The following is a 25338-nucleotide window of genomic DNA, read 5'->3' on the forward strand; positions in this document are numbered from 1 at the left end:
TGTGAATTAACTTGAAGTTTATTTTTGTTAAATTAATATTATAATTTAAGTATAATACATTTGTACAATTTAAAATTAATTTAAATTAAATTAAAAAAATTGACATATCTATATATAGACGCGTAAATCAAAAGTGACAGACAAAACATTGGCCCTCCTTGGCATACATATATTAAATTATTGAAATACATATACACAAGCTTTATTATATATATGTATATATGTATGTAACTATGTACGATATGTATGGTAGTCAGCATATGTATGTGAAACTTTCTCGAAAGTAGTCGATCAAGAGGTTGTGGAAGGCTGCATCCAAGAATAACAGTTATAAACATTAACCATATATGCATGTGTGTGTAGGTAAATACTATAAAGTAGAAGTGCACTCGTTGTTGTTTTTTCTAAGGTGGTCTTGTGGGTAAGCTGGTAGCTTGGTCTAATTCGGCGTGCTGATTGTTAAATATGCGTGTAATGCAATACACGTGGCCAGGTGTAAGCAGTGTGTGTGTGTGTGTGTGTGTGTGTGTGTGTTTGGCTTATATGCGTAGTTAACTTTACTTTATGCGTAGCGTAATTTGAACGGTTTAGCCGTTTATGTACTTTTATAGTATAATATATATATATTTCAACAATTGTTTTGTTTGCGTTAAGTACCTGGAATCGAATAGCAGTATCTTTATCTTTATCGTTATGTTTATCTTTAATCTATCTAACGTTCTGCGCTGTCTGCCACATTACACTAAGTTACGTTTTTCAAGTGAACCACACTTTGGATCGCCTCGTGCCCAGCCCGTTCCCCTCACTGAAGCACTGCCTACAGCTGCACCTGGAATGATTGCGCTGGCGCCTTGGGCGGCGAGATAAACGGATTCGTGCTGTGCCTGTTGCTGCTGCCAGTGCCCATTCCTGTGCCTGAAGCAGCAGCTCCTTCCCCCATTCCTGTGCCCGATCCCTGCACATCCGGCGACATTTTCTTGGCGGCTGCCACATTGGCCGCCCATTCGGCATCGAAGGGATCGGGATCAGTTGCGCCGCCAACTGTGGAGCCCGCTGCCAAGGTCTGAGCACGTCCCACGTTGGCCAAGTAGGTGGGCCTTTTGGGCGGCACAGCGGGCGAAGTGGTGCGGACCACCTGGCCCAGCCACTGTTCGGCATTGGGCAGCTCGACGGCATCAGCGGCATCTGGCGTCTGCACTGCCGGAACGCTGGCCACAAATGGCGTCACTTGGGCTGTGGGCGTGCCGCTGCCACTGGCGCTGCCGCTGCCACTGGTGCTGTACGAGATTACCTGCTGCTGCTTCTCGGCGGCAATGATGTTCTGGTTGATGCTGCGGTTGTTGTTAAAGTTCAGATCGTCACCCGCCGCCAGCAGCGTGTCCGTCTGCGTGAGCAGCGACAGGCCCTGTCTGAGCTCCTGGCACAACTGACTAACTGTATCGGCCGGTATGACGGCAGCATTATTGCCGCTCTTGACCGGCGAGACCTCCGCAATGGGCGAAACACTGCGCTGTGGAGTGTGTAGCGCATGTGGAAGCGGGTTGCCGGCAGCAGCGGCCAGGAAGGCCTTCTGCCTATCCGCATTGGACGGAAGATCGTTGACACGCAAAGACATCTGTCGCTTGAATGGTGACTGGCTGCCAATGGTGCTTAGCCGGAAGGAGCTCTGCCGCTCCAGCATGTTCGGTGTGGCGTGCGGCCGCTCGATGGCGAAAGGATTGAACGGCTTAACCGTGGCGGCAGGCGGCCCCGGAAGCGCGGGTCCATCCGCAGAGCGCTCATTGCTGCCCACAGTGGCCATGGCCAGGCGCTCGGTGAGCGTCTGCTGCCGGAAGGAGCCAGTGCGCGTAAACGTCGAGTTCTTTGTGTCAAAGGTCATCGTTACGCCGCACTCCTTGTCGCGTCGCTGCTTGCGCTCCAGACAAACGGCGAAAGCGCAGCCCACAGCATGAGATAACCTTTCGCCGGAGTCCTTGCATGCGAGGAAGCCATGGCACATCCAGCGTCGAGTGGTTCCGTCTCGGCAAATGTAGCTGAATCCACGCTCGTGATTCCGATCTGGCGCACAAAAGCTCACCTTCTCAATGGTCTGGTCGACAATGAGACCCTTCGTCTCATCGTCCACAACACGCAGCCCGTCTCCACTCACATGGAGAAGACCTCGCACAGGACGGCGTCGGGATTGCTGCAAAAGAATTGATAATTTTCATAAATAACGTGTTGATTCCTTAAAAGAGACATTTAACGGGAGCTCAGTTAAATTTTAAATTCTGATACCAATAAACACAGCATAATTTGGTAATATATATAATATATGTTACTCTAAGAATTAAGGATTTGTTTTTACAGATTTTGCCACTATTTTAGACTAGCCAAATTCGATCAAATTGGGTAAGTACGACTATTTGCTTTTATTTACTGTTAAGATCGTATTGCAAACTTGGAAATTTTATTCATTGTCTTCTTTCTTAATAATCGATTTAATTATTATACCCCGCAACCCCTGAAAGTTTGATAAAACTAACATATTTATATAAATAGATAGCCATATAACAAACGGGTGACTCGTAAAAATATGTCTTACGGCCTTGCAAATATGTAAGGAGACTAATTTGATGATAAAAACAGCCCAAGCCGTACGATCTAGGAAGTTTAAATTGCTACTTAACGATAAGAGCGTGGTATGAGAAATATCGGCTTCAAACAAATTTTCAAAGATAATCGTGATATTCAATTTAAAAGTTTTTCGCAATATTCACCTCTCTTGTACGGAAAGTACGGGTGAAGGGTTTAATGAACGAACGTTTAAGTTTCTCCAACTATTGGTTCTTTGTTTAATGGACTTTAAACATGATTTCAAGATGATGATATTAGATTAAAATTTCCATGGCCGGAAGAAGTAATATCTATTAACTTGCTAGTATATATATATATATATTTATACATATACATACATATATTTTCTAAGAATTGGCTCATATGTGAAGAATATTTGGGAAATAATAAATGACAAGTTTTGTCAAGATTTCAGAATAAACAAACAATATTTTTTCATGCAAAGATCAAATGTTCGCCCTACAGTTTCGGTGACATTATCTAATTGTCCGATCCGGCTAGTTCCAAAATCTGCATTGCTCATGCATAGTTTCAAGCCAAAAAGACTCTTAAATAAGATATCTTAACTATTGGAAGTTACCAGCTTTAAAAGTTTCTGCTAATCTATGTATTATACTTTATATTATTATATTAAGAAAGATAAAAGAATTATGTGTCAACATCAAGTTTACAATAAGATTTTATATAGATCCAAAGTGTGGTGTTCATCTATCTTTTGAAAAATGCCGTGTCTAAATTGGTTTCAGAATAGATCGAATGCCATTTGACTCACCCTTAGCACTTTGAGCGCCTCCTCGCAGACCTGCATGCCGCGCGACTCGAAGACCTCCACGCAGCCCAAGTACTTGACGGAGAAGGAGCAGGTGGCGGAGCGCACGGCCTCCTCGTCGGCCTGCCATTGGTGCGGCTTGGAGGACTCGGGCACTCGATCCTTGCGGCGGCGAAAGGAGTCCCGGAATGAGCGTCGCAGTCGATCCATCTTCTTGGGCGACTTCTTGCTAAACCGAAACGAGGCGGATTTCTACAGATGCAAATGGAAATGGTTAGGATACGGATTCATATAAGGTGCCTTATGGCAGACAGAGGCGAAAGAGAAACAAGTGCCAAACAAGCGCGATCAACCCCTATTGTTGTTGTTACCTACCCCATTCTTGACATCGCCGAATTTTCCACGTGTGAAGCCGCGCTCCAGTGGTTCGTGCGTGTGTGACGAAGAGTTTCCCATGCTTGTGGTCTGCTCACTCTCTCCCTCTCACTTGTGCAACCACTGTTTATCTGGCTGTCGCTCTCCTTGTCTCTCTTGACTAACTCTTGTGCCTATCCGGTTTGGCGTTGGCTTTTGCGTGAGTAAAATGCTGCCGATAACCGTTACGGCTTTAAACTGACAAGCTCGGCGTTGCCAGATGTCAGATGACAGCTGCTTGCAGTTTGTATTGCTCTCCTCCTCTCTCTCCTTCTATCGCTCTCGCTCTCTCGTTCAATATCTTTGTTTCTTATCTTGTAAATGGCACTCTCGTGATGATAGATGATATATGTATAAATACTGTACTTTATATTATTTTATTGTTTTTTATTGTATTTTATTTTATTGATCTATTTATTGGCGTGTTGCGTGCGCAAATTTATTTGTTCATTAAATTTGATTTATGGGTTTTGATTAAATTAATTGACGACTTTCTGTTCCTCGCATGCGATCTGCAATGTATTCAAAACGAGTGATGACTGTTAAGGGGGCCAACTATCCGATCGAGCAGCTGTTTGAAGTTTCTGATACGCATTGATTCCATTACCATTACCATTCCGACTGTGACTCACATTCAGCTTATCGAGTGAGAGTCGTGCGGTAACGCCCCCAAAATTAAAACGACAGCAACATTCAACTCGGATATCTATCGGCACCTATCAATTATTTAAGTATTCTAGTATTATAACGATGGGCAATGATTAGGCGGCAATGACAACCACAATTCCAGCCTTCCTGCCCGAATATCTCTAGTTCAACTGGCTACTGCTACTCCCAAAGCCCATGTGAGTAAAGCCCGTACAACCTCCAAAACTAAACACGTTGACAACGGGCCCGGGCCAGGGCGAGGCCCAGTCCGCTTATCGCCTGTCTCACGTAATTGTTTACACATATTTAGTTTTATTTTTTATTTTGTTCATATTTATAATTTTTGCTTTTCTTTTTGTTCAACGCTCTTATTTATTTATACCTTGTGGGGCTTTTGTTTTCTTTGCGCTGCGGCGACTTACGCTGACGTTTTTGTGACTTTATCACATGTCTCATATTGCGGTAAACTCTACCGACTATATATGCGCTATGTGTGCTTTAATTTAAAATGAAATTCCCGCAACCCTAGACAACAAACCCCGCGAGTTACCCGACTCGTCCGCCGACTTGCCTAAGGCAGAATCAACACTTGCAAAAAATTGCACCAATATTAATCGGTTCTTTAAGAAATGCAAGATGAGACTTGAGTCTCAATTTAAAACCCAATTCTAAAGAGCGGAAATATTTATAGATAGTACATATCGCCAAAAGACAGATGGAAAGTATAAGATGGAAGTATAAGACACATGTTGATATCTAGTAATAAGGAATTATCTATTACTCGTAATAAGATATTATCGATAGTCTGATTTGAAATATTGTGCAGAGCGGACATAAAGAAACCGCGAACTCATTTAAAGAAAGTGTAAAGTAATTATATATATATATCGAATATAATTTATAATAATGATTAATCAAAGTCATGGAATGTATGATAAACCATCCTGACAAATAACATAAACACACCTTGTGACAATTTGTTAAGTACATAAGTAAAAATATCTTTCGAGTGTGACTGCGACTTCAGCGACAACTGCATTGCCAGCGCGGACTGAGAAAGAACAAGCACTCATAACTGTAAATGTTACCAAACAGGTTTGAACTCTTTGTTAGCTAACGCCCAGTTCTACTCTGTCTGACGGTTCTTGGTGCTGCTGGGCTGAAGCTGGGGCTGGGGCTGGGGCTGGGGCTGGTGATGTCGCCTCCACAAGGGCACTCGAGAGTTTAAAGCTTCGGTTTCCGATTGTCCATTCTAAGTTGGTCCATTCTGCTGGATGCTGTTTGACTACATTTCTGGCCAGAAGCAACTCTATTGGGATTTGGGCGTGACTGCGACTTTCGGAAAGGGTCAGCTAGCTAATCGAATTATGGCCCTAAGCCGTGAGATTCAGATTTGTGTTGGCATTGGCGGCTGCTTTTCAAAGTGGGTCATTCGAGTTGTATTGTGTTTCGCTTTTCAAAATGGGTTAGCAAACACTTTACAGTCTCAAAGAAGTTGGTTTATATTTTTCTTACAGCCAGCAAGGCGCAGTTAATTAAAGATAAACTCTCTCTCTCTCTCTATATATATAAGCATTAAATTTAAAGTGAAAGAATATAATTAAAAGTCATATATATATGTATATACTTTCATCACGAAATGTCTAACGGGTTGAAAGCCAGATACATTACAAAATCGAATTATTTTTCAAATAAACCATAGACTAATAATTGATTTATATACAAAATGACCGCAGTGTGGCACATCTTATGTCTGGAAGGGTTTTAATCTAGGAACTGTTAGATAGATAACTGTTCTACCTTGTTAGCATTAAAAAAATCGGAGCTACCTATAATTCTTTAAAAAGTGTGATTCATGCGCCAAGAAAGCGATTAAATAACACGTATTACATATAATAAAAATGGTCAATGAAACTGTAGAATTTCAAAAGCCTATTAAGTCACGCGTAAGAGCTAAAAATTTCATAAATGACAGCATTGGACCAAAAATGTACATCATCTGAAGGGGGTTCATTCAACCAACAGACAAAAAAAAAAACAGGTTCCACTCGACCAAAATAGAGGTGGAGTTACGTACGCACATATATGCGTAAATATATACTTTAATATCAACGTGTAGATGTGATTAATGTTTACTTATTTACTTCTTATAAATCTGCATATTTACTTTTTAGACTTATTAACAGAGTTCTAAAACGTACATTCAACCAAATACATTTATATATATTTAGATAGGATAGCACGAGTTATAATCTTAATTGATCGAAATAACTCTGCATGCAATATCATGATCTTATATATCTTCTTACTCTGAACAACCTTTGTCCAAGCATGTGAGTAACCAATTCGTTGGATCGCAGACAAACATGATATACGTGATTGGATCGTATGTCGCTGATCTGTAACACATGGCATTATTCTATGACATAATAAAATAATGAAGTACTGTAAATTAGCGTGCCACTGAAAATGGCAATTTTGCCTTTAGACGCCATTAAACAATTAACCCTCACGACCACATTGCAGCGCAGTCATTGACACCGAGCTAGACGCATGTCTATATCTTTATATATGTCTTGATATGTACCATATATGTTTATAATTAAGGTTGCATAACTACAATCAAGCTGGCGCCCACCAGCTGCCAAGTGATGATACTACAGACAGTTGCCCACTTGGCCACATCTGCGTCCATCCAGCTTGGGTCAACTGCCAAGAGATCCGACATGGATCCTCAATCATTTTTTGGCTGGGATAAATTTGACTGCCGGCCAGTACCTTAGAAATAATTAGCAATCAGGCATAAATTGTGATCATGGATTAGTACCAATTGAAAATGTCGGTCGGATGAAGCTTAACACAACATATTCGAAGGATTATACTCGGAAGAGAATATGTTGAAATCTAATGACACATTTTTTCTTCAGTTCTGAAGCTTATTATGCACGTATGCGCACTAAATGCAGAGATCTTCATCAACCCGAACCTATCAGGGTCAGATCTATCAAGGCATTTGAATTGTACAGCTCAGGTCGACTCACAAATTGTTGCTTGCATTCCTGGATGCATTCGGGAGTTCACACGCTTTATGGTGGCCCGGGCAGAACGGACCGAAAAGGATATACATTTATGGCTTCCTCTTTATTCTCTCGGCCAGCTTTGCTGCGAGTACTTAATATGCAATTATAATTATGCCGCCCTGCGCATTGTCTTCTGGCTCCGCCAGAGGGGTATTCAGAGTTTACCAACCACCACAACTGAAGCCTAATGTGTTCACGACCACGTCCTTTTCGCCAGCGTCGTCCTTTCGAAGCAACTACATATTGTTTTTTGTGTGAAGCCTATCAGGGGGAGGGTTGCTTGTCAGAGTGTCGGAATTTTGAATTTTTTCTCTCGCTGCTTGTGTTGGTGTTCGTGAGAAAAAAAAAACAAATGTAAAATTAATACGGCATAGGAAAAGATATGAGCGAGATACAGAGGACGTTTAGTAAATTAATTACTAATTGTAATTAAGAATATTTCCCTGATAAAAACGACGTTAATTAGGTTCTACATATGCATTTTCAATGCTGGCTAAGTTAAGACGAATCACATAAAAAGGCACTGCGAAACCTTCGCCAGAAATAACAGCCTGAATGTGAGATGAAAAAGGATTTAGTGCAAAAATAAGGCGAAGTAAAACACAACATTGCCGCATTGTGCGCGCGTTAAGTTGTCTCAGTCGGAACTGAGATCCGAGCAAAATAAAAAAAGGGTAAGTTGCCAAATAATAGCACAGAGTAAGATTTGCTACTCCTCAAGAAGACAAATCGTTTCGTCTCCTCCGTTTGATGCTATACGAAAGAAAATATACATAGAAAAATTCACACGGCGTTGTTAAAAGGCACCCTTAACTACCCAGGGGGGCGAAGAGGGTAGAGGGTAGACATTTCTATGCACCCAGGCCAATGCAGTCAGCCCTATTTTCCAGCTGCATTGCCGCGTTTTCTGCTGTTGAAGTGCGTAATTAGTAGCTGTAAATTGGGCGTTGATCACGACAGCATGAGAGTTTACCTGAGCGGAGCCTTATGGGAACTGCTGCGCCAGCGACGTGTGAAAAAACTAATTCTGCATCATGGATGCATCTATGGGCTTTATATCGCAAAAGCATTCAAATATTGATACGATGTCATGACTTCTATTGTGTTCCTTGCAGCTGAAAACATATTTAGGCCTGAGACTTCTTGTTTTTTCAGCACATGGCTTAAATCTCCTCTTTGAGATTTGATTCAATTGGGTTGTATCTGCGTATCAATCAAGAGGACACAAATTTTATCAGGACAAAAAAAAAGGAATACAGATAACACGAACCACTTGAGAAATTGAGAAAAAAAGCAAACGGAAGTCAAAGAAGAAGACAGAAAATATGACAGCATTTACGTACACAAGCAAGCAGAATTTAAACATTTTCCTCTCGTCCCAGAGACACGCACACACACTCACACACGCAAGGAAACTCGAGGCTTATGCCAAAAGAAAAGAATTCGTTCGACAGCCATTGCAATCGGGCGCATCTGCCATCGCGTCTAGACTCGAGCCATGCTCCGATAATAATGCGGCTGACATATGTACGCTTGTTGCACGTGGCACGGCTTTGGGTTCTCTGCAGAGCTGCAGAGCCACATGTCCATTGCGGAGTTTAGTATATGATTTGAATTGCCTTTCAGGTAGAGAAAGAACATTTTTAGTTTGTGTCGAGTTTGCCTGGCTGGTGGATGCTGCTGATTCTGTGCAGCAGCTGTGCTGCTATCTGCATTTGTATCTGCGTGCCACTGGCATAGGAAATTCCTGGTCTGAGCCTCTGTTTTGAATGCCCAACGAAAATGATCGAATGACTCAGTTGAATACATGCACAATAGTCTGTTAACAAGTACACACTCATTGGAAAACCTGTTTGCACACAACTCGTTTGACTGTCAATTGGCATATTTACACTTGGTGCAAGTCGTAAGACTCGTCGTGTCAGAATCATAATCATATGCAGTTGATTGAAGCCGAGCGAGCAATCAATAACAATCAAACATCAAAATCCGACACGCTCATAAATGCTTTAAAATGCATAGCTCATATCCAAAAGACATTTTAAGCCATGTTCGTACAATACGGGGAGAATTAAGAATTATGATAATTACCCTGTATCATAAATAATCCTATGCAAAAGAATTTTAAAAGACCCAACCTAAAAATTCATTCAAGAAGTAACGAAAAAGTAAAAATAGTAAAAAAAAAAAAAAAATATTTTCAAAATTTTCAAAAAAAAGGAAGATGGTAAGAAAAAAATTTTTGTATATAATTATAGCCCGATTAGATCTACAGATGAACTACTTATATTGAACATCTTAAGGAAACTTGTTGAACTCGCCGAATTTGATTATCCAATCAAGAACTTTGTATGCATCCAAAATCTGCGTACTGCGCGTTTAAGGCATTTCGAGCTGACATTGGCAAACATTGCTGTCGCGCGGACATCAACTTTATCAGGCATATTAAATAGAACATTTTAGCTTTTAAATTTTGTGTTGTGTCTTGTTCAGATAAGGGCGCTTGACAGCGTGCCAAATAAATTCAGTTTTATAATCCTCGTGCAACGTCCGCCAAAAGATGTTCATTTAATTTCAACTGCGATTACAATTAGACACGAGCAGTATGTGACTTTTGCAGATTATCGCACAGTTTTGAAAAACACACTTCCCGACAATTTCTGAACGTGGCAGCCAGGTCTATTCGAAGCCAACGAAGCTTGACACTTTTCACTGCTATTGCAGGCGCTTTGAGCCCCATTCTCTGCTCTGATTGTTATTGTTAACGGGAAGCAAGCGATGGACGATACGCGGTGGGCGGTGGGCGGTAGACTATGGGTTTTGGTCCGTGGGGCTTTTAGAAGCAAATCAATTTAATTGTGCGCGAGAGTGTGACAGTTTTGTCGCTGGCTCCCTCCAACAATTTGTTTATTTGGCACAAACAACTTCTGCCACTCGCAACAGATGTTGCCTAAATATATGCTTCGCCTCGCAGGTGAGTCCGACGTGGTTCTGTAAAGCAATCGATAAAGCGACGCGACGTGCAAACAGAGCCGAAAACTATTTACGGGAGGAAGCCCGTCATGTGTGCTCCCAGTTAGCTGGAAAAAAACCCGCTAAGTAATCCACACTGAGAATGGTGACAGGTATGGAACACTCTAAAATTTACACTCTGCACGTGATTGAGTTGCTCGGATCCCCCAAGAAAAAGTACGACATTGGGATATTTAGTTAAAATTCACTTTTAGCAGAGCCTGACAACAATTCTGAGATTTGCATAACGAGCGGAAAATGAATCATGCAACGAACTGAATTTTGGAAAGTTTAACTCAAATTAAACTGTTTTTTTTATTTTTTAACTCGAACACTGACTCAGAGCATATTTACAACTCGATCTATCTCACTGTAACTCACTGTAAATAAAAAGTATAATATTTTTCTAAATATTATTGACTGCAATGGGAAATTAACGATAACTGTCATTTTTATTTATTATACAATTTTGTAGTTTAAAAACATCAAGTGCGTGATGAAAAACTTATGAGTAAATTCTCTATTAAAATGCTCTTACTTATAATCCGCCCAACCACCGATAAATACAGGCACGAGCTGAGTGCAGTCCCAGGCTCCGAAGCAACAGCACATCAACTAAGATAATGAGTGTGTTTGCCAGTTAAAACAATAAAAAGTGAACGACTACTGGATTCCCTGTAAGATTAAGAGTTATCTTCCAAACAATTCAAGCCTATGATGTCTCCAATGTAGACAGTTTATATTTAAGCTTAATAAGCAATAAAGTATCGTTATAATGTAATGTATCGTAAATATAAGATTCTCAGACACATGTTAGAAACATGTCTCAGACGGAACTACACAGCTACAATAACTTCGATAAATCTCTGACACCATCATCATCGTCAACATCATCTTCTGAGTTGGCTGTTGTTAATCGACTGTCTTGCTGTATGAAAGAATTTAACGAAAGTCTTATGTATGCCCGTAACAGAGCCCCATCCCGACTACAACAGCGCCCCACGAGTCCAAACTTACGCCGAAGACGAACACGAAGTTTAGTCCGCGAAAGCCAGCAGCAGCCAGATCCATAAGAATGCAGTTTGGCATAATCGAAAGGCAAGTGAGAAAAGTGGCGTCGCTTTGCCGACAGAAACTGGTTTCCTTCAAGCGATTGCACCAGGCACAAACAGTTGTTGTTTATTCTGTATTTTTGTTGGCCTGATGTTCTTACTTTTTGCCGTGGCTTGTTACCGGTTTTGGAGCGACACTGGCCGGGCTGAAAGCTCTTTGTGTTTCTTGAGTTTCGGCTGTGAATTTTTAGCCCCAACATTTTCTACTCCAATCGTTAAGTTTGTTAAGAGTACGCTTTGCGGCTACACTACTCCGACAGTCAAGACATTTAATTCAAATAGTTGGGGCAGTTGGACCAATGATTCATCAAAAGCTTTATCTTTTAAAAATACTCGAAATTTAAGCTAAACTAAAAAGCGATTTCTGCCCAATTAGGGGTGATTAGAATTCTTGCATCAATAGTCGCTGTTAGTTATTAATATATATCTCTTTCGCCCCAAATATTACAAAGCCATATGCAAATATACAGTTTTAAGTTTGCTCCAGTCGGCCTCAGGCTTATTTTCAAAGCATTACATAAAAACTAAAACAATATTTCTTTCACCGATTTTTAAAAATTCCACCCGCAACCGTGGAAAAGTAGCGGAAATCTGTTGCATGCTAATATTTTGTTTCCCATTGGGTTGGCTTCAAGGTAACTTTCCGAGATTTTTATTAAAATTTATTTTATTGGGAATGTTGGCCAAAGGTTGAATGGAAGAAAGCTTACTTTTCGGCTTTAAGATTCTCCCATATGGGCGAAATCCGTTAATTCCAACTAATGGTTTTGTATTCGATGGAATTTTTAAAATATTTTTAAATAGAAGTGGAGTTCATGATAGGTAGATAAATTTTATTACAACACATGTCACGAGCAAGCCGTATATATAATATATATATATATATATAAACAATGAATTATTCAACTGTCAAATAAAAGTAGAGAAAATGATTATAGGTTCGGAGAAAATAATATTGAGTGGCTGAGAACTGCGACATCTATTGTTAAGGAGACCTTCTCCCTCGCTTGCTACCAGCTAATTTCATTAGTTTATAACTCATTTATTATTATTCAGTGGTTATATTCACAGCATAAATTACAATAAAATCCACTAAAGAAAAGTTTACGTTTCAATATTTATGTTCCGCGCTTAACAATTTCGCATTGGTAAAAAGTATATAAATTATTCGGCGTTGCATAATGATTTGTTTACTTAGATGACCGTCATTCAAAGCCCGAACCAAACAAAAAGCTGCTTTTAGTCACACACGTTTTTTAATGAATCATCTTTATATACGTGCGAAAGATGGCAATACTAGATAATAATAATCTTTTATATATATGTATATTTGTATCTGTAATGAGGCTGCTAATTGCAAGTGTCTTTAATGCCTGATAATTGCCATTTTTCAGATTCATTATATTGAATCGTCATTGGTAAAGCAATACCCATATACTTTCGGAAACTAAACCATGTCAGCCTCTGTATAAGCAATACCCCAGTCAGTTTAGACAGCTGTCAGCTGTATGTCGAAAGAAAAGGAAGCCATATCCACATACATAAGTGCACAAGTATGTGCATACGTGTGTTCAGCGAAGATTCTTAGCGGCCATCTTAGTTCTTGGTACTTACTTCCTGTTCGGTATACAAATACTTTCCAGAGTTAAGATCTAGTATTAGTATGGTAACTAGTATTTCAATGCATATCAGAAACGTCAAAGTTTGCCAGCGAAAAACTTATGAAACACAATCCAAACAAATCACAAAACCTGAACTGAACACCAGCAAAATATATGACTTAAGAATCCAAGAATTGTATGCAAATGATTACATTTCATGCAAAAACTTGTTTTCGGATTGAATCGAAAGTCTTTCAGAGTCGTACCATCCACATGTGTGTGTATGTAACGTAAGCTTTGAAGGTGTTGTCGCGAGTTTACGTAGCTGTTTGTATTATTGGATGACATATTGGCAAAACATACCATTAAAGTATCATGTTTTGTTGGTCTGTTCGGTTTCTATCCAAGCGCAGTTAAATCCAGCAGTAAATAAACTGTTTAGGCTATCATTTGGCACGGTCAACTATTTTTGTTTAGGCCACCAAACCGGTTTCGGGCATTATATAATACTTATGTACCGATTTTTCTTTACGTGTTTCATACATTGATTTTTTACATAGCACTTAACAAATTTCACGGCACCGAAAATGATTGTGAAACAGCACGATTCCGAACCACTAGAACAACGGTTGACCAACCAGTACCAGAAAAACGTAACCCCCCCGACTTGGTATAAAAAGTTACGCGGACATGGGCTCTACGTAGCACCAGTGGACTCTGCAGACTGACGAACTGACGGTCAACGGTTGACGCGTTTTCCAGAGAGGTTTGCTCGATTCGACGGCTCAGATTGGTCTACTGTACTGGCGCGGTACCGACTGGTTCGCAACTCAATTGCCCAGCGCATGGGAAAGAGAGTGAGCGAAAAAGAGAGGGAGAGCACAAAACTGAAAGAGTGTGTTGCTGACAGCTGTTGGCTTTGTACACAGGGCGACTGTGTGCATCTGTGTACACACATGCACACATTCATATATATGTGCGAGCGTGTGTTTGTGCCGTACGCTCTTAGCGCGCTTGTGTGCGTACCATTGTATTATTTACTACCAACAACGACAGTTACCTCGAGACCGAGAGCGACACCGATAAAATTGCGACGCGCTTTGTTCAGCCGTAGATTTTGTGGAGTCAGCCGAAAGACATCGGCCAGCTAAATTCCCAAATGCGCTACCTAGTTCGCGATCACTTACAATTGGTTAATAATGAAGTAGTACAATTTGGTAAAATATTAAAAAACCCATAAGTCTGGCTCGGTATGCGTGAGTTTATCTAACAGCTTATACGAAGTACAGGGATCCAACTGGGTAGTTAGGTTTTCGTATACCGTACCGCTATTTTCCATACATCGACAACCAACCGTTTATATATTCAAAATTTCGAGATATCAAACAAAATTTGCAATATTCAGTCGGTTGATGTTGAAAAAACCATTTTTGAAAATATTACATACAATTTATTCGCGACTCGCGACGGTTTACATAGACTCTTGTAATCACACGGCCATATGCTCTTATGTTTGAAATGTAGGGCATTCAAAACCAGTTGTTAGGTCTGCAGCTGCCAGTTTTGCTTACGAACACATACAGCTATACCTTCGGGTCTGAATAGTTGACACTGGCTGAAAATGACTACGAACCGAAGAGAATGTTAATGATTTAAGAGAAAATAAAAAGAGTGATATTTCACAGACTAACTATTTTTAGGGATCGATGTTAACAAATATTATTATGCAATGGAATGACAGTAGCTAGAAGCTTATTAACCAAGCCAAATTATCAGTAATTGAACTGATCGCGTTGTAATGTTAATGTGCCCAACATGAATTCCACGACAATAATATCGAATGATCGATCGAGCTGACTCCGAACAATGCAATAAGACAAGGTCGTTGCGAAAAGAGAAAAATAGATAAAAAAATTAAAGAGAGACAAATCCATTAAACTGTTGTTGTGTACATGCAATGGAAAGGTCGAAGCCATCTGAGAGAGTACAGAGAGTGACTCATGGCTCTCAGTATTGGAACGTGCGAAAGATTGCAATGCATCGGCTTAAAGATATGTACATATACATATGTATACATATATATATATTTTTATATATGCGTGTGTATATGGGCAGAAATACTCAAAGTAGAGATAGGCTAGGTAGCTGGGTACAGACAGGTAAAAATGTTCCTGCAAATCGTAAAACTATCCAAAGCAACTAATTTTTATTAAAGATTTTAATGGGTATAAAAAGTTCTTAGCAAGAACAATGAATAAATAAAGCCGCTCTCCCCGACTTTCAGTAGCGTTTGCATTATAAACCAAACATCTAGGCAAAAGTTTAGAAAAAGTCGATTGCCATTTGCGTAAAAGCTATCGCCAGCAACGAGCTGAGCTAGTAAAAAGCCAACTTGCTAACCGAACTACATTGCAACTACATAGTTAAATGTACAATGTGCAAAAGCAAACTGGGCGCTCCTAATGCGACCCCGTACACTCCCACAGCCACCCGTTGGATGGACAAAAGATAAGCTACTCTCACAATGCCACGAATGTGAATGGGATTTGCAATGGCCACAAGCTGAGAAATCAATGTCGACGGCTAGACAAAAGCCACATGTTAAACTAATCAGGAATTCAATCAAAATGCACAAATGCAGACCTCGAATTGAACAATATAAAGTTGATAAAAAAAAGTAATAAGCACAATAAAATGCTTTGCATTATATACTTAAAAACTTTGATATTTTCTATGCACCCGTTTATAAAATCACTTTTGTTAACAAAAACTCTTTGTGGCAGTATCTACATATATCTGAAAACGCGAAGAACACTTTTACGAACATAGCTGCAATGGTTAAAAATGCTATTTTTTATAAATTTCTTATAGTGGGCACTTGTTTCTCTTTTTCTGAAATTTAATTATGAAAAAGTTACTAGACTTACCTAGATATGAAAAGTTAACCGTAGAGCTCTGAAAAGAGAGAAAAGAGCGAGAATTAGATTCGTAGAAAACAAAGCAAATACAACTGTTAATACAATACCACTGGGACAATTATAAATATGCTCTTAGATATATGTAACTTAAGAGCTAGACATTGTAGATACTTAAAGCGCGACAATTACAGAAAGTTCTCACAGTCATTAGGGTCGTAAAGCATCGCTGGTCTCGTGTTCACAATTTGTTTTCCATGCATACATATATGTACATGTGTGCATGCATACATGCACATATTCCCCAAGATTAACGGGCAAGCGTGCAGCAGGTTTGTGAGCAGAATGCTGCTTGAGTGCTTCTTGAGACGCACGGAGTCTGAGCAGCAAAGCTTGAGTGCCTTTCAAAGCTCTCTCAGGCTGTTCATGTGGCTCATGCTGTAGAGTTCTTTAACAGCGTAAGCTTGGCTTTTGAGCGCGGTTCAATGAACTTAACACTATTTCAACCAAAGGTGTCAAAAGACACCTTTTCCATTTTAAACTTGAAATTATTTTCCTAGTTGAATAATTTTTTCTTAATTTACTTTTTGATAATTCATTGATTGATTGTTTAAATTAAGTTAGTGGTATCATAATCCTTGACAAAAAAAATAAAAGGAGAATGATTTTAAAAACTGTTTCCTCTCCAAAGACACATTTTGGTTGAAATAGGCATACACAAAACCTTGGTAGAAATAGTGTTAAATCATGAAACGATATGTTAAAATAAAGATATTTCAGTTTTCAGACCCGTTTATTTGCTAGCATATCAATATATAGAATTTATGCATAATGCGAATTTACATTTATATATATTTTTTTTTTTTTTTTGCCAATCTGCCTTCTAATTGGTATTTATCTAGCTCTCAGCTCGTCTGGGGTGGCAAATTCAAGTATCTAACATTTTACACCCATCGCCCAGACAATTAGCTAAGGGTTGCAGAATCCCCGACAATATTCGAAAGCAAATAAAAAACTGCGTTCGCCCGTCAAATTTTCAAGTGCCTGCACTAGTATTTAATGCAATTAAAAACAATTTAGCAGCTTACAGGCAGTTAACGATAGATTGCATAAAAAAACCTTTCGTAGCGCAGACCGGCATTATCTGGCATTTAATTAGGGGCGACACCGAGGCGTGTGAACTAACAGACATCGTGTTTTAAGTGGGCTTTTATCCTGTAAGTGGGACTTGCATCTAAGCCTCTAAGCCACCCCATTACAACGTGCAAATATTCACATCTGCAGCCCAAAATTTTATTATGGCCAGTCATGATTTTGCTTATTTCAATAAACATCGATTTTAATGTTTCAAAATATATAAGCCTATGAACATTTACTTCTGGAAAATGTCAAATGAACACTCGGTAAAAAAGTATATAAGATATGCAAAGTTCTTGTTAGGGAAATATTAATTTAACCTCCAGTGCATACTTTTAGGCACACTCGTTAAATGAGGCACGTCGTAACTAGGCACACATATGTGAGAATGGAAGATTTCGAGCTATTAGTTGTTGTTGTATTAAATAAACATTTCTGCTTAAACGTAATAACTTTAAAATCCTAGCAAGAGAACGGCATTGTTATATAATCAATTTTCGGAGGGATTGTTGATTTTAAATTTTATCCCATTCGATTTTTATACGATGTCACGATTATTACCATCTCTTTAAAAAAAGTAATAGTGCTCGGGCATATTTTCCAAAAATAAATTATGTTAGATTCAGATTTTTAGTCAAAACTTGGTTAATTAAAAAGAGTTTGGGCCGCATATTTTAAATATTATACGAAAACTTTTTAATAGGAAGAATAGGAGTTACGTGTTGGTTGAGGTTTATTTCCAAATACGCAGGTAGAGCCTTGCTAACTCTACTTTAAGGCTCCTGTGGCAAAGAGTATCGTGGAAGTAAACCATAAAATAATAATGAAAATCAATACCGAAATCCTGTTCTTTGAGTAAATATCTTGGGTTTCAACAGCTAGTGTCACCAAAGTATCTTTCATTTAATAAGTAGGTCCAGTTCAATTGAGGGAACTTTAATTTTAAAACGAGCTCGTAGCGGTCAGGTTATCCCCTAGTCGGGAACTCCCGACTAAGGACTCTTGTTGATTTTATAAGTGAGAATAGCACGAGTAAATCAAACCGCTAGCTGTGAATCAATAGTAGGAACTACGAATACTTATGTTGCAAATTCATGATTTTTGGGACATTCAAATTTATGTCACAATCGTCGACTAACGTCTCAATTATGTGGCGCCTTTCGCATCCCTGTCGGGTAAAATACATAACTCGATTCCATTTATTCCATTAAACATTATTTCTTCATACAGTCCGCGGCTGTCTTCAATGCGATTTCCTTCTCTATGTGTATTTTGAAGGGTTTATTTTTAGATTACAAGCTATACAGCTGTTGCGATGTGCTCTCTCTCTTCTAACAATTCATACGGTAAATTAACTTATTCAAATTGAATGATCACTGTTTCGATTAAACCTTGTTTCTCGTACTTCCTGCATTAATTGCATTTAACTAAAATGGATATAAGATTAATGGGCTTATCACCCGTTTCCGTGAAAGCGAATACGACTGTAAAATAGATGTGCACTTTGCCGTTGCAGCCCGTTTCCGACTGCAGTCGTAGTTCCAATAACATTTTCATGGCCCACGTGAATCAATATCATGGAGGCGCGGCAGGGCCCCGAACCGTGGTTACATTGATTGTACTCTTGGCGAGCATGCCGCAAGATAAATGACGGTTATAAAGGTGCCTAAAGTTATTGGCCTAACCCCGACGCCCACGTCGTTCGCCAGCAAGCCTCTACACACACACACACACACACACACACACTCACACACACTCACACACACACACTCACACACACATACACCCACACACCCACACACACACACCCACACACACACATACACACACACACACACTCTATACACACTTGCAGAAGCACACACATAAATTTTCTTACACCCATGTGAGGCACGCCCAGGTCATTTCCTCTACCATCGCCCGGTTTGCTATGAATGTTATTTTTATGCAACTTATTTTTAATCGCACTTAAGGTGCTGCTTTAAAACACATTGCAATTACTATAATAATAAAAGTCTGATGTCAATTGAATTGTTGATGTTTTAATTGGCAGTTGGTCTTTTTGGGTATTCATCGAAAATAACAAACGCTGAAAGAGTATTGAAATAGCAGAGAAAAGAAAAGAGTTTTAAAACCAAGTAATCAAAAAAAATAAATCAAAGGTTTAGCCCAAAAGGAAAACCTCGTAATGATGCAAGTTTCTGTTAGACCTTGAATCAATGATAAGTCGCAAAGGATCTTATGAAGCCCATTGAGATAACTTTCATAGTTCAGAGGCTCTCAACATTATTTTATTATTAATAGAGAAGACAATTTAGGAGGGATAATAATTCTTTAGTAACTAAAACAGTTATTAGGATTATATTGCGACTTAAGACATTTCAGACCCGATAAACAAATATAAGTATAAGTCCTTATTAAGTCCTGTTAAATAGCTAAATTAATGTTCATCTCCTTCTCTGCCTAGGATCTCACATTTTAAATTAAATAAATAATTGGTAGAGCTTGTCAAAATAAGAATAAAAAAAACTATAAAAACTATACATGCTATACTACATAGACCTAAAGATATTTCTTTATTTGATCTTCTAAAATTGAATCGTTGTCTGTAGGGAATAGAATTAAATTAAAAATTTCATTTGGTGTAAGCTATACCACAATTCGTTGCAGGATGCACCTAGCTTTTAAAATTTTTGTAATACTGTTAAATATAAGAAGAAGGGTTAATGAATCGATGCCGATTCTTGAGAAGGGGCAATAAGGGGCAATAAGGACAATACATTAGATACTTTTCTGCATAATAAGGATACACAGGCAATGATACCTTTAGTTCTTCTACAGTTTAAAATAAATTGTTGTATTTTAAATAACATTAATATTTGATTCTTAATTAAGATCTGCGATATGCAACACATTTTCGCACGCCCAGGCCATGAAGTTCTAAAGATTCCCACGGGAAATATGGCTGGCACGCGCGTCGATTCCATTCTATCGTGTACTTCCCCATCTGAAGTCTCGAAACCACAAAAAGCTGTTCTTGGCAGTTGCACTTGCCCCGTGGACACAAACACACACACACACACAAGCGCCTGCCGCAGCGACGTTAAAGGATAATGCGCCACACGGCAGCGCCGTCGAACAATCGTTGGACGCGCCTTTAACTTGGGGTTGTTAGCCCCGTCCAGGATTGGGTGGTGGGTGGGTGGGTGGATGGTGGTGTGTGGTGGGTGTGCCGTGGACGGAAATCATGCAAAAACGTGCCGAGCACGAGTCGAGTCGTGAAGAACTAAAACAAACCTTCGAGCCGTCTCCTGCTAGTTGTCGACTGCTGGTGACAGTTCTTGGTTTTCTTACCCTGCTGGCCCAATTTAACTTCGGACTAGTCCCATTAGTTAACTATTTGCAGCTAACCGACATAAATTCTAGCCCATTAACTGCAACCACCACCAATAAACGGCTAGCTCCAGAGCTAACCAGCTTGTGAGTTGAACTCTGATCAGCTGATAAACAAATATATTCTTCAAAATAATCAACGCTTGTCAATGCCAATAATCTACCAATGGATGGCAGCCTGTTAGATTAGCTGCCGACGAGCCCCTTACTAAAGTATTCGAGTTAGTGTCCAATTCTTCCCTAACAGTCCGATGGGGACTATCAAAGCTTCGCTAGTTGGTTCCCCTTCTAAAACATTAGAAGTAGGTAGTCTTCGCAACTTATTTTTACAGATGCACAGATCAGATGTTGACCAATATCAAATTGACAAGCCCGTGCTTTTGACCACATTTCAACGATGAGGGCTGGGACAACAAGTTAATCTAAATATCTACGGGAACTCACCGAACATTCACAACTATGAGTAGTAGTATAGTAGTAGCTTGCCGGACGGCCTATAAAATTTCCCCCACTGGGGGTGATTTCCCATCACTATCTCTTTATCCTATCTACTTAACACTCTATATAACTAGTATACATTTTTTTACTTTATTAACAACTTCTTTCATTCTTTTTTCCTATTAGTTGTATTTTCTTAAATAATATAGTAAATGTTTTATTTGCAGACAGGAGGTACGAGATTCGAGAAGCGATACGAGCTGGGAAGATGCGTTTCATCCATTGTTTTATGAGGCCCCAATTCTCGAATACTGTTGAACTAATTTTGCGACTTTTAAATTAATTTCTTCTGCTTTAAATTGTGAGAATCTAAGTTTATTTATGCCGTGTGTAAAGTGCTGAATTGTCTTTCAGTTAGCGATGCACCTTCAGGAGCTTAAACGACCTCAATTAAAAACTTGTGCAGGACGCTAGAAAATCTAATTGCCTTTATTAATCGATTGTCTGTCGACTGGCGTTGATTGCGATACTAAGTACAATTTATGTACACCTTATGAGTGCCACAACCACATGCCCCGCCTCCGCATCCAGCAAAGCCCACGACAGTGGGGATGGCCTGATAAAGTTCTGCGAATAGAACACAGGGAACTTGGGTAGCCTTCTCAGAACCCGGCTAAATGAGGGGCTGCGGTTGTCGCTGCGAACGCTTTCATGCTTGGCTGCTCACTTATGACCATAGAGCACAGAGCACAGAGCGTAGAGGCAGTGAGTGCATGTATCTCAAAGATACACGCACACTTAGAGTGCAATGCTACTTTCAATCAGAGCTGTGGTTGACGCTTCAGTGATTGTCGAGCCACTCTTCTGCTTGCTTTACCTGCCAGAAATAGCGTATTATTCGTTTGACTGTGATTTCGAGTGCAGTTTCAGGCCAAAGCACAGAAACTAACAGTTGGGGTAATGTTGTCACGCCTGAAGCGCACAAAAATTAGACATTAAAACAGGGCTGAAATCGCCCTCAAGCCGTTCAAGATTGTCAAAGTTATTCTGTAAACATGTGAAATATACGTTTGATCAGCAAAAATACCTTTATTTAATATTAGCCCTTGTTTAAATCTCATACTAAGTTTAGACTGTAATCTAGCAATGAGATTGCCAAGGACCACAAGTAAATGCTCAACATGCTCTAAAAGTATTTCCAGTATCCATATCTTACGGATTTAAATGGATTTTAATATCTATTTGAAAAATTATTTTAGCTGTTTTAAGTTTTCCACTGAAGGAAAATCGTGAACTAATGACCGGGAATACCAGCTATATGTTTATAAGACTGTTGTTTATAGCCGTAAAAGGACGAAAAGTTAAGATTTTTCCACCCGCAAGTGTAGAAAATTGGAAAAGGCTTGAATGGACATGTTTTGTTTGCCATCCGATCGGGCTTTAAATGAATTTGAGACGTGTTTTACATTTTCGGCACCTCTTCGATTGCAAATAACGGTCGGAGTTTGTATGGGCGAAGTTTCGGAATGATGGACGGGTTTTTTTAAACGGTTTTATATACCAATAATAATGCAATAATGTTTACTGATTGTCAAGGTTTTTAATATTAAATGTATCAACAATGAAAGCTATTTGTGTGCCTGAATTAGCAAATTTTGTTGTTCTTTTGTTTTAATTTAAACACCGTTGGCGTTTTAATTAGCATTTTTGTGTAAATTGGTGCCAATGCATTATTTATCATTTCCGACACGAAGGTCAATGTATCTGAGCGAGTTTTGAGGCTCATTATAGAACAGTCAAGCTTTTAAGTAAGTTTGAAATCGCAACGGATTCAATACCTTATATATATTGCATTAATTTTAATCTTTATAAATATAAATGTTTCTCCTGAGAGAGTGGCTGGCTGACTAATCAGTGATCAGGTGCTCAGCGCACTTTGTTATTTATTATGAAAGGGTTGAACACTAAGACGCGATTTTGGAGAATTCCACCCGCATGTGTGGAACAATTACGAAAATCGCTTGTATGAAACATTTTTGATTATTCGATTGGCCTTAAACTGATTTTCAATGAAAATTGTGGATCATAGATTTATTGGACAGTTTTGAGGTTTGTTCCATTCGAACTTATTTTCCATTCACTACATAAGAACTTAATGAATAATGAATAACTGTTTCAGAGATTTTGGAAATTCCACTCGAAACAGTGGTAAAATGGCGGAAAACGGTTGTAAGAAAGTTTTTTGCTTACGATCCGATCGGATCAAAAGTGTGTGAAAATTTACTTGATTCATTATTAGCAAAATTCCGATTGACTATCTATATTTTCAAATACTAACGGGGTTATAGATAGATGGGTAGTTTTAAATTTTCCAGAGGCGGTAACTGGTAAAATGGTAGTTTTGTTTTAAATTTGAAGCTCAAAACTTGCCACGGGCAAGGCCGGGGAATGCACGCTAATACAATATAAAACACATTTAGTCGAGTTCTGGTTACTTAGATTACAAATATTTTAGAACGAATTGCGAATAACACTATTTATGAATTGACAAGGTTAAGCGCTACTCGCTCGACATAAACCAACCATAAAAGAACGATATTTTCATGAATGACGAAGCGGTTAAAAAACAATCGAACTCATTTGATGACTAACTTTTTGCGCACTCAACAGACTAACTGTACTTTGCATAATCTTAAAATTAAAAATAGCTAAAAGCAGAGAGTTCTTACCATGCAACCTGTACTTGACAGTTAATACGCTAGCAAGATAAAGCTGCGTACATCTGGAGTGGGATCCCGCCCGCGCCCTTACCTAATCAGGTCATGGTAAGCTAGTTGACGTCAATCCCATAACCAGCATCAGACAATGGGAAAGGTCGCGGAATCCCAAACGAACCAGTAAATATTCAGTGGATGCAGTGTACAAAGCAAACGATCGATAATCCCGACCATATGGTAAAAAGTCAGACACACACACACACACAAGTACACAGAGAGAAAATGTGTAACGAAAAGCAAATGCGAAAAAAAGCCAGTTTAAGGTAAACGGAAACGGAGCAGCAGAAAAAGTTTCGTTATTGATGAAACTTACAAGCACATGCAGATGTACGTACACATACATAAGTACATATGTATATGCGTGTGTATGTAAGTTTGCGTGCACACGAAATCGGCAGAAATAAAAGCGCCAACGCAGACCTGCAAAGGAAAATCAATAGTACGGCATTTTTTGGCTGTTGGCTTCTTTTCTTTCACCGAAATGTGTCATGGAGTGGAGCACGAAAAATTGGAGCAGATTTTTGCTTGTGAACGAGAATTTATGGCTATTAATAATTGGCTGTTTAAAAGCCAACTCACCTGTTTTAATGGACTTTGTGACTGCTTCAGCTCGAGCTACCCACTCGTTAATTTGTTTTTGTGTCCGCGTTAAAGTTGAAGTTCACGCTCAAAAATTTTACCAAGCTCAAAATGCTTTAAGAAATTTGAAACATACCGCCGACCTGTCAATGTATATGTGTGTGTGTGTGCTGCTGCTGTTTCTGTAAAATCGTACAATGCAAATACACACACACAGAAAGGCAGGCACAGCTTTAACTCCCGTACAGTTGGGGGGCGATTACACAACACCAACGTAAAACTTCACAGTCCAAAACGGAGTTGAGCGAAAAGGCGCTGCCGATAAATCCCCGGCTGTTTTAATAAATATTTTACTTTATCTTCAACTTCTGCTTTTGCTTGTGGCCGCATTCGCACATTTAATTTAATAATTTGTTAGCTGAAATCGGTTGGCGGAGTTTTACTTTAGTCGAAATGTACTCCAATGACAGCAGCAACAGAAATTCACACATGCATACATAAACGTATGTATGTATGTAAAACACACAACGCTGGCGTCAGCCGCCCTCCACAACGCAACAACTGCGATACGCGAGCGCGCACCAACAACTGAGCAGAAACCGAAACCGAAAACGAAACGGCGAATAAAACACAACGTACCCGACGTCGTCGCTGACACGGGCTTGCTTCGTTTGGGGTGGGAGGGGGGACTGGAGTGCGGGAAGCGCTTTTGCGTTAAGCGCGCTCAGCTGAGCGTTGTTCGAATTTCGAAAGAGCTTTTGACAGCAACTTCTTCGGCATGCAACGGTAGCGGTAACGGTACAATGAGCTGAGCTGTGAATGCCTAGCAAAAATGCAGCTCTGTCTG

The 25338-nt window shown here is 39.5% G+C and overlaps 1 protein-coding gene across 2 annotated transcripts; it reads right to left on the minus strand.

Moving 5' to 3' along the window:
• numb (NUMB endocytic adaptor protein) lies at positions 1-25260 on the minus strand. 2 transcript variants are annotated; one of them, XM_064682973.1, is made up of 4 exons: positions 24492-25260; positions 16180-16207; positions 3389-3637; positions 1-2185 (listed from the first exon to the last, which is right to left on the minus strand). In XM_064682973.1, exons 3-4 carry the CDS (start codon positions 3593-3595, stop codon positions 818-820), a joined length of 1575 nt encoding a protein of 524 aa, XP_064539043.1. In that variant the 5' UTR covers positions 3596-3637; positions 16180-16207; positions 24492-25260; the 3' UTR covers positions 1-817. The 2 variants fall into 2 exon arrangements, with proteins under 2 accessions (XP_064539043.1, XP_064539042.1); XM_064682972.1 differs by lacking the exons at positions 16180-16207; positions 24492-25260 and adding exons at positions 3761-4311; positions 13616-14021.
• Between the last annotated feature and the right edge of the window lie 78 nt (positions 25261-25338).

The sequence above is a fragment of the Drosophila montana genome, unplaced genomic scaffold (assembly GCF_035044405.1).
Source record: "Drosophila montana isolate Dmon_TW-CO22-7 unplaced genomic scaffold, ASM3504440v1 contig_2581_1, whole genome shotgun sequence".
NCBI lineage: Eukaryota > Metazoa > Arthropoda > Insecta > Diptera > Drosophilidae > Drosophila > Drosophila montana.

Bases quoted from the DNA above. Each gene is read 5' to 3' on its own strand.
- numb (XM_064682972.1), bottom strand. From the start codon at position 3,841: ATGGGAAACTCTTCGTCACACACGCACGAACCACTGGAGCGCGGCTTC. The intron at 3,638-3,760 runs GTAGGTAACAAC...TTGCATCTGTAG, and splicing joins TCGGCGATGTCAAGAATGGG to AAATCCGCCTCGTTTCGGTT. The intron at 2,186-3,388 runs GTGAGTCAAATG...ATTCTTTTGCAG, and splicing joins AGGCGCTCAAAGTGCTAAGG to CAATCCCGACGCCGTCCTGT.